Source organism: Manis javanica, chromosome 1 (assembly GCF_040802235.1).
Source record: "Manis javanica isolate MJ-LG chromosome 1, MJ_LKY, whole genome shotgun sequence".
In the NCBI taxonomy this organism is placed as follows: domain Eukaryota; kingdom Metazoa; phylum Chordata; class Mammalia; order Pholidota; family Manidae; genus Manis; species Manis javanica.
In genome coordinates, this window is record NC_133156.1 from 226891663 (window position 1) to 226909647 (window position 17985).

At 33.3% G+C, this 17985-nt stretch overlaps 1 protein-coding gene across 1 annotated transcript in view; it reads right to left on the reverse strand.

Moving 5' to 3' along the window:
* TDRD15 (tudor domain containing 15) overlaps positions 1-17256 on the reverse strand; it is an 89451-nt gene extending 72195 nt beyond the window's left edge. Inside the window, exon 1 of the mRNA XM_073219219.1 lies at positions 11026-17256. Coding sequence (XP_073075320.1) covers positions 11173-17256 — 6084 coding nt within the window. The 3' untranslated portion in view covers positions 11026-11172. The remainder of the gene's footprint in view (positions 1-11025) is intronic.
* Between the last annotated feature and the right edge of the window lie 729 nt (positions 17257-17985).

Here is a 17985-nt window from a genome sequence, read left to right on the forward strand (position 1 = left end):
GCAGAGAAAGACAAATAACAGTGATTTCCCTCATTTGTGGAGTATAACAACGAAGCAAAAACTGAAGGAACAAAATAGCAGCAGACTCACAGACTCCAAGAAGGGAGTAGTGGTTACCAAAGGGGAGGAGTGAGGGAGGGCAGGTGGGGAGGGAAGGAGAAGCATAATGTAGGGTATGATGATTGGTGCACATGGTGTGTGTGGGGTTATGGAAAGACAGTGTAGCTAAAAGAAGACAAATAGGAACTCTGTGGCATCTTACTACACTGATGGACAGTGACTGCAATGGGGCGTGGAGAGGGGACTCGATAATAAGGGTGAATGTAATAACCACATTGTTTTTCTTGTGAAACCTTCATAAGAGGGTATATCAATGATAGCTTAGTAAAAATAATAATAATTTATCAAAATAACTTGTCTAAAAAGCTAGTGTTATTGTAATTGGTTTATAAATCCACTTTTTCTTTTCTATATGATTTAAAGATAAATACATAAAAAATTATTAGTCTATGTCTTTGGACAATGTATAAAGATGTAATTTAAGATCAATAATAGAAAAGGGATGTAGACGGACCCAAATGGGAGTAGAATTTCTGTCTTACTAAAGTTAAGGTGGCATAAATTCAAATTAGTTTTATAACTTTAGGATGTTAATACAATCCTCACAGTAACCATAAAAAAAAAAAAGAGCTACCGAATAGACACAAAAGGAAATGAGAGGGAATTAAAATGTTTCACTATAAAAAAATCCACTAAACAAAAAAGAGACAAAAGTGGCACAAGAAATCAGCGAGGGAGAGCTGCATGGCATATAGAAAACGAGTAGCAAAATGACAGCTGTTCCTCCTTACATGTAATTACTTTAAGGGTAAATGGGTTAAACTATCAAAAGACAGAAATTAGAAGAACGGATTTAAAAACATGACGCACTATAGCTTGTGTACAAGAGATTCACTTAAGAGCCAAAGATTATTCAGCCTTAGAAAGGAAATTCTGACACATGCTACAACATGAATGAACCTTGAAGACATAATGCTAAATGAAATAAGCCATTTGTGAAATCAAATATTATATGATTCTATTCATGTAAGGCACCTACAGTAGTCAAATTTAAAAAAAAAAAATGTTGAACTGTGAATGCCAGGGGATGTAGAGAGTATAGAATGAGGAGTTACTTTTAAACGGGTAGAGTTTCAAAGTTGCCAGATTAAAGGAGTTCTGGAGATAGATAGTTGGTGACAGTTCCACAAATATGAATGTACTTAGTTAGTATCACTGTACTGTATACTTAAGTTTTAAATGCACTTTACCACAACTTTCAAAAACCAAAAAAGACAAATTATCAAAATAAGGAATGAAACTGGGAATATCACTACTGACATAGAGAAATGAAAACGATTATTATAAGGGATGTTATTAATAACTTTATGCCAACAACTTAAACTAAGAAATAGAGAATCTGAATACATGTTTACCAAGTAAAGAAACTGAGGTAGTAATTAACAATCTTCTGACAAAAACCAACTGTTTTACTGTAAATTCTATCAGATTTTTAAGGAAGAAATAATACCAATGCTACATAAAATTTTTCAGACAATAGAGAAGACATTTCCCAACTCACTGTTACCCTGATGCCAAATCCAAACAAGACACCACAAAAAAAAAATTACAAATATTCCTCAAAATCAGAGTTCCTTAAATAATACTCATACTAAATCCAGTAAGATATGAAAAGGATTTCACAGCATACCTAAGTAGGATTTATCCCAGGAAGGCAAGGCTACTTTAAAACTCAAAAATCACATCTCTATCATCATGGGAAGATTTCCCATGTCCAGACAAGAGGATTTTAAAAAAAATCAAGTTCAGTCCATCCATAAGTTGGTCAACTCAATATATCATTCATTGCAAGCCAGCATGAACTATTGTCAAACTACGTCCCCACTGAGGGGCATCCCTGAAGAACAACGGTGAAAAGAAACTCTCTCTTTAGGCACAGCCTACATATTTTGAATGGAAAAAAATCCTGAAGTAATCACACATACAGACTTCAATACAGCAGTAACTGGCACATCAGTTGATTGGGGCTCAAAAGGAGTAAGTCTGGAAAATAAAAACACTAAAATAAATAAACAATAAAACAAAAAATCTGAAGAGGCATTTGGATGGAACAGTGGTAATGGCCACATAATACTTGGTGATTCATGCTAATGTTCACAAGGCAACCACCACAGAAGATACATTCAGTAACCACATGTAGAGAATTATCCATTGGACATCAAACCACCATAGTTCTCAGCCACACTAATACACAGCCAATGACCCAGCACACAGCCAACAAAAATGCACATGTGCTCATGAAATGATGCATAGTATTTCATATATTACTTGTAATAGTTGAAAACTAGAAAAAAATGTTATCCAGAGTCAAATGAGTAAATTTGATAATTTATAATGAAATATTCAGAAATGAAAGTGAATGAACAACAGTCCACACAAAAAAAATTGCATGGGTCTCACATATACAAAAAGGTGCAAAAAAAACTAGATACAAAAGTCTGGCATCAGTTCCATATATAACCATTAAAAGAGAAAAAGCAACATTATCTTCTTACTGTTGGCAAGATTGTTATAAAACCATTTTAAATACACAAAATGAAGGTAGGCAGTACCACAAAAGTCAAGATAGTAGTTCATTTGGAGAGGAGGGCACAAATATTTGAGGACAGGAAAACAGCTTCTGGAGTCTTGGCAATGTTGTTCTTGAACTGTGCAGTGGTTACATGGGTGATCAGAAATAAACCCTCCAGCCGTCTATCTTTGTTTTGCACACTTTGATTTTAAATTACCATGCATTTAAGATAAAGGTTTAAATATGCATTATACACCAATAGATAAATAATTACATGTATAGAATGCTCTGGGCTAAGTTACTATTTTCCCCTAAGTTTTTTTCTTTTTAACCTTGACGTTTGATATTTTATTAATTTAGAAATCTCTGTATTAGATAACAGAATTTTTCATTACATTTTTCTTTAAAGTCTGAAAGGATAGCTTACTGAATTCATAAGCCATATATAAGCTTCTACATGTAAGTTTTAAGCAGCTTTACTGAGATTTTTTTTAAATCTTTTTAAAATGTACAATTCAGTGGGTATAAGTCACAGAGTTGTGCAAACACTATCACCGTTTAATTTTAGAACATTTTCGCCACCCCAGAAAAACCATACCTTGGTAGCAGTCTCTTCCTATCCCCACCGCCCCTCAAGCCTTGGCAATTAAAACAAAAGTAGTGTATTTGTAATGAGTCCATTTGCTTGGCTGTACTAGGCTTTCCTCCCTTGTACGTTTGCCCAAGTTCCCTGGCAAACTATAACCACATAGATAGTTCAAGAATCAAGCTCACAGGTCATATTTTTGTAAATCTTTCTCAACTGGTTTCTCAATCCCAGGAAGCCAGGCACACTGTCCTTGTGGTCCTAAAATACCTATTATTACATACCACATACCACTATTTTAATTGTTTATTAATGTTTCCAATACTGTAATGGAAATCTTAACCTGAATTTTACTAATTTTTTTTCTCCTGTATCTAACTGACTTCCAAAACATTTGATGAATGAATGTACCATATATAGGAGAATGTAACAAGATTATAAATGATAATTTAGTAGTAAGGAGAGGATATTCACAGATATCAGGAAGTTCAAGGACATAATGACAGAAATAAATATGGTGCTATGGAAGAGTATTATGATAATACCTTTAATCAACAACTGAACAGTTTATGATTAATAAGAAAACTAAGTAAATATATTAAAATCATTACTTAAATGTTAATGTATTAGAGCCAAAGGGGAACAACTATTAGAATCTTAAATATACTTAGAATAATTTTTCTCAGTATGGAGATAGTCAATTACAGAAAAAAAAAACTAATGTTAGAGACTTGAGAAAGGATGACAATTACATCCAAACTATAGACCAAATTATAAGATAAAAATTTTTGATTTTTACAAATTCAACATTCCTTGAAAACTAAAAGATAAAGAAATAACTTTTGAGAATAAGAAACAGAGAAGTACTTATAAACATAAAACCACTTATTACAACCTTCCTCCTAAGTAAAGACTATCCTTGGCTAAGGGAAATTTTAACTTCAATTTTTCATCACATTATACACACTGTTTTTTTTAAATGTAATACTACCATTTTAAAAAACACACTTTCAATTAGGGAAGTATACTTAAAATATTTTATTGTGAAAACCTTTTTAACTCAAAACATTCAATATAATAAAATAATTTTCCTTGGGTGTACACAAAATTCAGCAAGTTATATTAGAATGTTCATTAAATCATAAAAAGTCATATTATACACAGGTATTAATACAGTTGGAAAAAAAAATCAGACACTGAAATTTAACCAATTTAGAATCAAGGTCATCATGCCAGGAAAATACAAATGGCTAAATTCACATAATAGCTTTGGATCTGAGGGTTTTTATTTCAACATAGAGCTTTTAAAAATATGTAAATATTCTTAAACAGAAAATTGTTTTTTCTAATGAACCACACTTTTTTCCATTTTTAGAAAACATTTTGTTTTCATGGATTTGAAAAATGTTATTCTTTAATTTATATGAATAAAGCAAAATTCAAAATAAAAAAATTTTAAGGTAAGATTTAATAATCTTAGCTCTTCAAGTATTTTAATCTAAGAAATTAAATGCTCTACTGCTCCCCAAATTTAAGAGTCTGTGGCCAACATTTATAAAATAACAGATTTTACTAGCTTAATATGAATTTTTAGAGCAGAAAAAAGCATTATTCTAATACTATTACCTGTAAAGTACAATAAAACTTAATCCTAAGAAAATATAAATCCCAAACTGAACATGCTATTTTTTGTTTTATTTGAAAGTACTCTGAATAGAACCATATACTATTTCTATGCATCTTCCATGTTATCATTTTACAGTATAATAGTTAATGTAGGGCAAATAAATGATGTACCTTCAAAATAAAATATAAAAAAGAACAGAAGAGCTCTTTCTAAATTAAGCTATTTATCTTCAAAGAAAGAAACTTAATTTTAAGCATATCTTCAGCTACTTTCTTCACTGGACTTTTGTCCAAACAGAGGGAAAAAAATCAACTATATGTGTGTGTTCACACATATGTATACATTTTCCTAAATATTTCCATATATTGCAGAGCAACAGAAATTTAAGTTACTATTTCACAAAATATTTTCAGAATACAGTAGCTTTAGTAGGAAGGTTACCCATATTTCTAACAGTGAGCATTTACGATATATCAGGTACTAGTGAAAATGCTTTAAGTGTTTTAACTTACTTAATCTTCACAACCAGCCAATGGAGTAGTTACTACCATCATCTCCACTTAATGAAGAAACTGAGACACAGACAGGTTAAATAGCTTACCCACTCTTTCACAGTTAATAACTGTGAATTCAGGAATTAACTGAAATATAGTCACATAAAAAACATCCTTTTCTATAGTATTTAATAATTTAAATGCCATAAATTTGTCAAGTTTGTTTTTTTTCCAAAAAAAAAACATTATAAATCAAGGAGGTTAATTATATATAACAGTTTAAAGAACTCTGAAAAACTGAAGGGATTAAGCCCTTCCTGGTTAAACTGCTATCAAAAAAAAAAAAGCCACTATTACAAATTTATCCTACTTTGGCATTCAAATTAATTTCTTTTTTTAACTGAACTCACCAAATCATTAACTTTGCTATATTTCACAGTATCAAAACAACAAAAGCTACCTTGTAATGCAACAAGCACAGAAGTTGTATACATTTTTTTCCAAAAGAAGCACTTTTCTAAATTGGATAAAATAATCTTCAAGATCTAGTGAGGTTTGGGGGAAAATGAAAGACAAGTATTCAGTGAAATTAGATTACAAAGAGTAAATGTTAAATTCTCTGCTCTCAAATAACCACAAACTAGAGAATAACTTGTAATGTAAAAAATATGAAGTTTCCCTGCCTTGAATAAACTAACTTCCAGGATACCAAATTTTAATTCCTATATATTCATAAATAACAGTATTTCTGAAAATTCCCTAACCTCAAAAAAGTGCCAACATACTAATACATGCAATATACATGTATAAATAAGCTTGTTTGTCCCTACCTAGCTTAGGAAATAGTCTAAGTTTTCCCAAATATTCTTTAAATCATCAAATCTTTGGTTTTTTAAAACTATTTGACTTACTCAGACCTTTAAGTCCACTGTATAATTTTATGGTTATATCTTTACACTAAAATAATACTCTGAATCTTCTCAGTAACTGTTTACTTGCACAGTAAGTTCCAATTCACAAGTAAACTGACAAAAATCTACCCACTCTAAACAGTGGTGTTCTTGTAAGTCACAAATATCTACAACTAACAACTAAAAACATATAACCAAGTTAAAAATAGTTATAACTTAAAATGAATGAAAGAAAAATATGGTATAAGGTAAAGAGAGGAATAGGTGGAATTAAGTCTGACCTCTCTCTATATCCTTTTTAATAAATGTCAGTCTTATAAGCACCTGTAATTTCCAGGGGATGTGGTTATGCAGCATAAACTATAAATTGTCCGTGACTGGTATGACTCTACAAAGTAGCAATTGAAACAAAGGCTTTAGCTGGTAAAGACACCTGAAAATACTGAAGGTAATGATAAAGTGATATCTGATGACTGTGAAACCACATGCAAAGAACAATTTATCAAATAAAATGCTTAAGATAATGGCAAACCACATTTCCTAGTAATATTTTTGAAATCACATCATCACAATTCTTCCTGGTCATTTAAATTTCTATAATATTCTAATCATTGTCTGCTGGGGAAATAATCTGAACACTCTAGATTCCTTTTACATGCTTTAATATCAGAAGTTGTCCTGTGCTTACCAATTATGTATCTGGAACATCTAAAACAAAGCTGTCACTACTGGGTATCCTATGTACTGTTTGTTGCCAAACTGATACATAAATGACCTGAGCTTTCATCTTCTACTGCAAAAACAAGAATATGTTGTAATAATTTTCAAAGCTTTATGGGTTTCATTAACAATTCAAGACTGGTTTTGAAAATTCCTCCTATGAACAATTCCTAAAAGTCAAAATAGAAGAGGTAAAGTAGAAACAAAATAGGGCATAAACAAATTATACACATACAAATGTACATATAATCATACATGTAATCAAATATCTTGTCTTAAACAATCAGTAATACATATCCACTTTGGAAAAAACACATATAACCTATTCTGATCTTTATTTAGAACTGTAATTGTCTCAATCCTAAATCCTATCTTCAAAATAGAAACTGAGCTTTTAATCTAACTATTGCCTGGAAATAGAGTAGTACCTCTCAACCACAGCTTAGCTTTCCATGGTTTCCATTACCCGCAGTCAACTGTGGTCTGGAAGCAGATGATAATCCTCCTGACATATCATCATCAGGTCAACAGTAGCCTAACACTTCATCATAATGCCTGTAATGTTCACCTCACCTCATAAGCATTTTATCATCTCATATCATAAAAAGGATGAGTACAGTAAGATATTTTGAAAGAGACCACATTCACATAACTTTTATCACAGCATACTGTTACAAATAAGGGGGAACTATATGTGTGTGTTCACATGTATGTATACATTTTCCTAAATATTTCCATATACTGCAGAGCAACAGAAATTTAAGTTACTATTTCACAAAATATTTTCAGAATATAGTAGCTTTAGTAGGAAGGTTACCCATATTTCTAACAGTGAGCATTTACGATATATCATGTACTAGTGAAAATGCTTTAAGTGTTTTAACTTAATCTTCACAACCAGCCAATGGAGTAGTTACTACCATCATCTCCACTTAATGAAGAAACTGAGACACAGATAGGTTAAATAGCTTACCCACTCTTTCACAGTTCATAAGGGAGGAGGTAGGAATTCAAACTCAGAGGAGGGCATCAATGCCCATACTTTTAACTAGTACACTAGATCCGATGCAAGTGATTCATGAATCTGTATTACTTACTAATCTTGTATTTTCAAAATTCATTCTAATATTTTGCATGCTGATCATCCATTCCTCATTGAATGTCTAGCTATTACCTCAAATTTAAAATGTCAAACAAAACTCTTCTCTAAAAATGAGTTGCCATTCTAGATTTCCTTCCAAGATATTAGAAGTTAGCATGTTATCAACATAAAGCACTGTTTTTTTTTACAACTAGGTATTTTTGTTTTGCTCTTTTTTTTTTTTTAAAGGGTTGTTACATTCTTTAGTTCCCATAATGATCTAGTCAAGGACTTAAACAAGTATGCAATCAACCAACAAAAAAAACCTGCAAAAACATCCTGGAAAAAGACTACTGATTTTTATTTTGGAGAAAACAGTATGAAAGTAAAAACAATTACCTTGGGTATCTAAATATTGGTATGTTATAGTAGGCTGAAACTATGGGAAAGTAAAACCAATTTTTCTCAATAAAAGGGGCATGAACTTCTATAATTAAAACAATACCTGGGCAAGATAAAATAAATGTACTGTACTTCTTGGCCATTTCTAATATGACATTTTTACTATTGTGTTACTCTGAATTAGTTTAGCACAGAATTACCATAACTCATTAGGTATAGTCTGGACTCCAAATTCAGGAAGAACAGATTCTAAGCACTTTCACACATTAAGTCCAGAATTATTTTCTCTCACAAAATAATTCAGGGAACTACCCACAATACTCCCTAGGACATTGGTTTTCAGCCTTGGCTTACATTAAAATCACCTGGGGAGATTTTAAATCCTAATTTAAAATCCTGATTCTGACGAGCTAACAACAATCTCTAAAAGTGAGAACCAGGCACCAGATTTTAAGCTTTCTTAGTTCCAATGAAAAGCCTAGGTCGAAAAGCACTGTTATTAAACTCCCTTTTCTAACTTTCTTAACAGGCAAAAGAGTGTCAAATATTGGTATTTTCAACCAAAAAGAATTACTATAACTATTTTTCCCTAGACTCAGGCACATGCAGACAATCACAGCAGCAAACAGTAGTGGTTAGTACTGCTCCTGAATGAGTAATGCAGATGGTAGGAACGTGGATAGTATTCAAGGCAACTAAACCAGTTTTACGTTTTCTTATTTTGTTTAAAAGTATAATTACAGCAAGTATATCAGTCTTCCATGAAACCCTGTTATTTTTAGAGGTGTAAAGAAATGTTTGTTCTGTTTTTGGAAAAGCTACTTTCACTTTAATTCACTACTGGTTCACCACAGGAGGTGGGATGGAGGCAGGTACCAAAAGTGAGTTAAAAAATTTGATGGGAAAAAGAAAAGGTAAAAATATACACAAGGAAAAGAATGAAAGATACTATGTAAGTGTCAAAAGGTATGGATTGACATCTGAGAGTTTATAGAAAACTCTTCCTAATCTAACTATTCTTCAAAATGCAATAATAAAAGCAGACTTTGGGTCTGGAGACATCTGAGTTTAAAATCTCAGTTCCTTTACATACCAGCTTTATATCTAGAGACAGTTTGCTTATTTCCCTGAGCCTCATCCATAAAATAGCAAAAACTTGGGGGTATGCTTGTCCCATTCCTGATGTTTCCCTCCATGTGTACTTGAGTGAGGCACTCTCTCAGCACAACACACCTCTGGTCTCTTCGCGCCCCTACTTACACATGACAAACAGGGACAATCTGATAGGTCCATTTAGATGAAGGGTATGTGTTAGACTAGCCTCTTCTTCCTTGCTCCCCTTTTGGAGATAACTGCCTCAAGCTGCAAATCTTACATGGAAACACAACTCACCCCGATATGGAGAAGCTCTCCTTTGCGCCTGTGTAAGTTTAGATGGTTGATTCAGTACTGGTAAACCCATTTGCCCATAGACATGTCACATTCATCAATATCGTTTATTTTGTTTGTTTTTTTTAATGTGGGAATTTGCTCACCAATGTCTTTCTCCTTGTCTTTCTCTAAAATGGTTAAGAATTCAGGCAAAGAAGTGGAGTACTAGTTAAGACTCCCTTTAAGCCTTAATATCAACACACTTTACAGAGTTGCGGGAAGCTTTAAATAAGATAATTCATATAAAACTCAGCATAGTACCTGGGACACAGTAAGCATTCTACAAAAACTTTCATTACAATAAAAGATGACTCAAAAATAAGGACAAAGGGCCAACTTTGAAGCACTTATCAATTCACTATTAAACATGTAAATATGAATCCAAATGAAATACTCTAAAATACATCAAAAACAAGACACTTCCACTCATTGACAGGATATATCTGTTATGATACCAGTTGTAATATGGAATAACATACAAATTTATAAAGTCAGAATATTCATTCAATAAGCAGGGAACATCCTTTATAGCCTACAAAATCATCAGTAACCAACCCATACAGAAAATGAAATATAATGTGCATAAGCAAAACCAAACAATACTATAGCACATAGAATATTAAAATTTTAACATTTTAGAACCAGTGTGAAGTTTAAAAGTTTAAAGAGGAAATATGCTAGAGTCAGTTTATTCTATAAATTTAATTGCATTAGCAATATTCCAGAAGCACACTCAAAAACCCTTAAGATTTATTTCATCTGATAAGCATAGTATGTAATAGATAATTGATTCAAGATGAGCCCAGAAGCTCATTAGTAATAAGATTAACTTGAGGTCTACGGACCTTCAGGAGTTTTGTGAAACCCCTGAACTTATTTGTGAAGTGTCATGTTGTGTGTGCATGCATGTGGTTAAAATCCTCTACTTTCATTACATTCTCAAAGGTCACCATTCAAAAAAGTTAAAAATAGTGAAGCATTTTATAATTCAAGTGATCACTCCCAGTTTATCCATTCATTCAGATTTTCTAGTAAGTTTTCTTTCCGTGTGGTATCAGTTTGGATAATTTTAGTACACAGTAAAGTTTTAAAGAACCAAAAATTCTAAAAAAAAATCTATTTTTTTTAAATTGCTACTTACTTTTTAAGTGTTCTTCTAATATCAACTTCTCATTAACATGCAGTGCTTTCATTGATGTTCTCAAGTCCACTGTTATTTTCCTGTATTCCTTCAGTTGACAGTTTTTCAAAAATGTTTTCAAAATAATTGGAGTCATTCTTCAAACCATTAGGTAGTTTCCAAAATGAAGTTGCTGTACACGTATCCAATGCAACGGTACTCTGGGGATTGTTTTCCTCTATCAACCTCCTTCCTCAGCGTTAACTTCCTAGAATATAATCTTTTACTCATACGGCTTTTCCTTAAGAGGTTCTTAAAGACATCTTTCCTCTTTATAGTTTTCTGTCTTAGCTTTTGTTTCTCAGTGCATGTACAACTTGTATTTTCTCTTTTATAACAATTTTGATCTAACACTGGGCAAACAGGCTTACTCTGCAATTTATAGCAGGTTTTGTTAGATCCAGTAGTAGTAACTGCATCAAGATGATCTGAACCTTTAGAATATACTGCAAGACCAGATGCAACTAACATATCTGCCAAATTGTTTTTCCCATGAAAGACATCTACTTTCAGTTTTGTTTCAAAACTATATTCCCTAAGATGAAAAATTAAGCCAGGTTTACTTAGGAAATCCTGAAAAAAACTTTGAGCTTCTTCATTCCAATGTTTCCCTTGCGCAGGTAAGATGCCATGTAAGATACAAGGATAACTCAGCCTTGGAAAATTCAAAAGTTCCTCAGGAACAACTTTAAGATGTTTTATATCTGAAGAAGGTATGTAAACAGAAAATCCATAGTCAATCAACAGAAGAAGTAAAGACTGATCAGAGACTTCAGAAATTTCTACCCTATTCCACTGATCTTCCATTTCATATTTGAACAAACAGCTAGAACCAGGAATTAAGTGCTCCTGAGATACTGTTTGTAAGTTTTCTGGCAGATCAGAAAGCAGTATAAAGAGAGATTTCATTGTGTCAAAAAAATCTTCTAACTGAACACAAAAGTCCGATGGATCAGAAACAGCAGTGGCCATCCCAGAATAGTGTCTACCATTCTGGAGTCGTGCCCAAGTAAATGACCTTACTGCACAAGATAAAACAGGAGTCTGAGATTTCACATGGAAAATTTCTGAAGATCCAAGTTTATTTTCTTGAACATGAACTGTATTTAGGTATAAATATTCCAAAAGTGACAGGCCATCTACCAAAATTTCTACTTCCCAGGCAGAGTCTAAATATTTCAGGAAAAGGATGTTTATTTCCAAATCTGCAAATAAACACACAATGGATTCAAATGGCATATTCCTAAAATTTTCAAACCAAACCCATTTACAAGGCACAGCTTGCACTGGAATATTTCTGACTTCATCAATAAGCACCTTGATATTACATAAAGGCACTATTTCATATCTACCATGATCCACTAAAAAAACAAGTACTTTCTCATCAACATACTTTTTTTCTACTTTGGATCGATACCATTTCAAAGTTTTATTAGATTTTGCCAGGCAGTCTAAGCCTTTTTCAATATTTTCCACTGATAAAGAGGGTTTCTTAACTTCAGTCATTAAGACTGTTAAATCTGATAATTTTTTTTTCTTTTTAGATAACTTCACATAAAATACCCCACTTTTTGAAAAATAAAGTATTTTAGCCTTTTCAAGTTGTCCAGGTTTTAGCTCTTCAAAAGGAATACTAACCAGCTGTTGGGAGGATGGTTGAAGGATTACAGAACCTTCAGATCCACGTGATTTTCTATTCTTCTTATTTTTACCAGGGCTCATTTTTTTAGAGCCAACCTGAGGCATTTGCACTGCTGTTTTCTGTAGTTTTGAACATGCTGTCCATTTCAGTAGCTCATTAATGATACATTTTTTAGCACAAATTACATTTACTTCCCATTTCTGCTCATGCTTTTGCAAAAATTCACAAGAAACTGTTTTGTTAGTTACTCTTGAAGCAAAATAATCCACAGTTTTGCTGTCCCATATTTTATCAGGATCATTCCACTTTAATCCACTGAGAAAAGAATGGATTCCCAGCTGAGGAATAGTTAAGAATTCCCTCTTAAGTTCAAAAATTTTAGATGTGTCTACTACTGCAGTGTTGCCATAGTCAATAAATTCCACTTCAAAAGAACTTTCTGACAAAATTTTCTTAATAACTGCTCTGTACATAGTCTTGGCACCAGAGTCCTCTGCAACTACAAGATCTCCCACCATAAATTTAACAGATTTTCTCTCTTTTGCTATATTTGCTCTGCTTTCATTTAGAGCCTCTGTAAGTTTGATGATGACGTTTTCATTCTCAGCAAGCTGAATATGGAAACTTGCTGGATTACTGATGTTAGAAACATATCCTTTAACTTTGGCATTCAGGTCAATTTTGGGTGGAGGAAGGTCTTTGATCTGTGGTCTAGTAATATTACATGGGTTTTGAGATGCTGGTTGATTTAAAGCTCTGATACAAGACTGTGGTACAACCTTCACCGATTTCTGGCCCACATCCCTTTCATCAAGAACATGTGCAGATTCAGGGATAATATTTACATCTGTATTTTTAAGTCCATCATTCAAAGACTTCATTTTGTTTTCTGATACAGGTTCAATGTTATAACAAACTGATGGTTTCAAAAACCTGGCATATATACCTGTGGGGTTCATTAACTGATCTATTTTGCTTTCAAAATGTGTTACTAGACTAGTTTTATTTATCGTATTATGGTGATCATTTTCTACTTTGCCTTTCAAAGAAACAGGAAGTCTCTTATCTATTTTATAACCCTTTCCCACACAGTGCGCTTGGTTGCAATGTTTTTCTCTGCAAGTATGAAGCAACATTTTAATTTTCTGGTTTACATGTTCATACCCATCATACAATTCTACACCTAGCTGGCCATCTGACTCCCTGGATGATACTATTGCTTTTAATGGTTTTCCCAAGAAATTATCTTCAAACCAACTATTGATTTCTGCTGGAATATCTACATCTCTAAGATCTGACAAAAAACACTTAATAGCTTGCATAGGTATAAACAACAACTCTGGAAACTCATCCGAAATAGCCCTCAACATACTTCCTTTAACTAACTGCTTATTTCCAAAGTCCACATAATAGACCAGAAAGTCAGATAATGAATCTGTTGGCATTACTAGAGCTCTGTAAAAGAAACCATCGTCTGTGTACTTAGATATGCATAATCTCATTTTACTAGGATCATATTTTGAACAATTTTTGAGGTTACTAAACTCTGTGATTTTTGTTTCTATCATCTCTAGGTCTTTATAATTTCTACCAAGTTGACAATAAAAGTTTTTGGGACTATATATGTGAGATATATATATTTCTTCCTCACTTCCAATTTTTATATTAAAGGAAGAATAACAGTAACTATAAAGACTAACTGAAGATGGGAATGGCTTTGATGATGTATTATACTGTGCAGAACCATGATTAATGAGAAATTCTTTTGCACTAGTAAATGGAGATTGTAACTCCACTAAATTACATAAAGAGTTTGGATGAATGAGAACTAAGGCATAGATGACACACGTCAATGACCCTCTAGATGAAGAAATAAAAGCCCCAAAGTCTCTGCATGCTTTTCTTGTCCAACTGAATAATTTACAACTAATGGGTTCAACTAAATGGTTAAGACTACATCTAAAGGCTTGGCCTTCTAAGAAGAGAAAATGTGGGTTAATAGCACAAAGATCTTTAAATAAAACTCTTTCCTGGTAACCATAATCAACAAATACTACGTCAACTTCTTTTTTCAATACTTGAGTCAAAACAGCAGCTCTATACCATTTCCCATCTTTGGAATACTTAGCCACACAAGCAATCTGCCCAACCTGGTAAGGATCAGAATGACTGCTATAGTAATTCTGAATTTGTTCCATTAGTAATTTTAGGTCATCTAACTTACACTGGAGCTGACATGAAAAGTCACCTGGGCCATAATAACAAGAACACTTAACTTCAAGGACTGTGCCTGGTTTAAATATATATTCTTTATAAGTACATGGTGAGTCAAGTCCCACAGACAAGGTGAAAGGATTTTTTATATCTGAGAAATTAACAGCTGGGGACTTTAATGAAGACAAGTTTCCTTCTTTTAGTTTATTTGAATAGTAATTTTCAGGTTTAGGCCCTTCAAGAAGGGAAGATAAGACTTGCTTAATTTTAACTTTGTTTTTAGATTTTATATTTAACACTGAATATTCACTTAAAGATTCTGGATAATACTCTGGTTCTACCTCCCAATATTCTGCATATCTAGCTTGTAACATGAGAGAGACAACATCACTATTTTCTGAGGCTTCAATACTCTGCATTTTTACAGTATACTTGTCATCTTTTTTTGCTATAACTTGAAGCAAAATTGCTTTGTTCGAGACAATTTTTTTAAAATAATCAATTGCTGCCTTTACCCATAAATCTTCAACAGGAAATAAATGTGCAAGTGAACAGCACATGGCTAAGGCAGGCAGTTCACAGAACTCTGGAAGCAAAATTTTTACATCAAAAAATGGTATGGAATCAGTATTCCCATAATCCAAAAGGTAAACATTAATCTTATGACCATTAATTTCAGTAACAACAGCTCTGTAAAAACATCTGTCTTTGCTGTACCTAGCACAACAAAATAATCCAGATTCTGGATTTCTCAGAATCAAGTCATCGTTTTCACACAAGTCATAAAATTTGTTTATATTTTTCATTAGATCTTCAAATTCACTTTGATGTTCATTAGTTCGTACCCAGAAATTTGATGGGTTTAGAACATACGCTACCCAAGCTACATAGACGGTCTCTATCTCCATTTCTACAGTTTTAATAGGAAGACTTACATTCAAAGTGTCTTTTTTATTTAGAAAGTCTATCGACTGTTCAGTATTTCCAATAAAACTCTCAACTGCAAAGCTGTTTTTACCAGAAGCACCTGTCTTTCTGAACATATTCGAGAGTTTTGAATCAGACACTGGACAAAGTACTTGGGTGCCTAGAGTCTTCAGTGGACACTTATTAACCACAGACTCTTGAGTCTGTAGTGTTACATAATACAAATGCTCATCCTTATTGAACCAATCAATGTGTGCATATACTATTTTTCCTAATAAGGCTTGTTTAAATATACTCAGTTGAAATTTTCTTGCATCTCTATCTGGACTATGTAAATATGTCAGAGAGCATGGAAATGAAAATAATGGTACTAAAATAAAATCCTGTTTTAGTTTCTTTACATGAATTGAAGGAATAGCCTCACTACTGCCATAATCCATAAACCAAATTTTCACTTGATTATCGGGCAAGAGATGCTGGAGAATTCCTCTATGCCACTGTCCGTTTCTCCTTTTGGCAACACAAAATAGCCCAAAATTATCACACGTGGAACTGTTTTCTTGACTGACAATGTCATAATGCAAAGTCATACACACTGTCAAGTTTTCTAACTCTGGCATCCATTTAGTCAGTTGACAATAAAATTTACTTGGGCTCAATGCAGATGATACCTTCACACTTTCAATACCGCCTACTGACAAAGACGGCTGCAAATTATCCAGGACATGGTGAGTATCAAGTAAGTTATCATTACTACTTAAAGGTAATTCAGGTCTTCTAGGTTTTGATAAATCTGGTATTTGCTGTGGGAATTCTTTTAACATTTCCACAATAAGACGAAAGGAATCCCCGTCAGTAAGTCTTCCTAACTGTAATTCAAGAACCTGGGACATAATTTTTGGCACTTCAAGAAGAATCATTTGAAGAGGCAAAATAGCTTGTACACAACCTTTCACTTGGAGTCCTACTAATGACTTGAAATAATTCAAAGCCTTTGGAAACCATTTTTCCTCAATTGGTAGTATGTTGGCAAAAACACCAAATACTACCTGCGGTGGTAGCTCAAATAAGTTGCCACAGGCTGAAGCGACCTGTGTACCTCTGACTCTGAGCTCTTCGCCACGATCTATGAGGAGCACTGTGTAGAGTTCATTTTTCTTTCCCACGACTCTTCCTCTCTGCCATTCTCCAGATGCTCTCTCTTCTACCAAACAAAATTCATCAATGTCCACATTACCTTTTACTTTTGGAACATGCTGGATTTCCCTCTGTAATATATGGTAGTCAAACTCACATTCAATATTATTTCTGCCTTGAAATTTCACCAGAATGTCCTTGGGAAAACATTCTATATGTGATATTGTCAGATCCACATCGAAGAATGTTGGTAACAGAGTCGTAGAATCCATTTTCTAAAAAGCAAATAAGTACTAATTAGCTTCTAGACAGACAGCTGTCAAAATTAAATGAAATTAGCCTTAAATGTGGTATGTAAACAAACTTTTAAAATAATTCTATACCTGTACTTAACAATTTGAACATATTGATAAGAATTATATATGTCAGACAAGATGAGAGATAAAGTGCATCTAAGTGATCACTGCCTTACGGATTTTCAAAAAATTCTATTATTGAAATAAAAAATATATATAATCATTGGAAAACAGAAGAGCAGTCTTTATTTTCCAGAAACTAACAATTTTCTACCAGATACCAAACAGATGTGGCGTAACAGAAGAAAGCCAAAAGAGCCCAGTGGAGACCTCCTCCTCCTGTGACAAAACTACTTTCTGTCAAAGGTTTCTTCCAAAAACCTGTAACTCAAAAGGGTGAGTGTTGGAAGCAAGGGCATATGGTGAACCAAGAAGAGACACACTTTTACACTCTCCACTCTGTCTCTCAGCAATATTTTAATCCTATCAGCATCATTATATTACTCCAGTATTATTCTGTGATCAGGGGCTATAGGCTGAGTCTTGGACACCACCACTAAAAGCCAGGCATGGAAGGACCCTAAGGGAGGTTAGGTACACCACTGGCATGGCTAGCCACAAGTTGAGGGGTGGGGGAAGAAATCTTTAGCACAGAGGCAAAGCTCTCTATTACAGCTATGGCTCCAGCCAATTTTCTCTAGATTG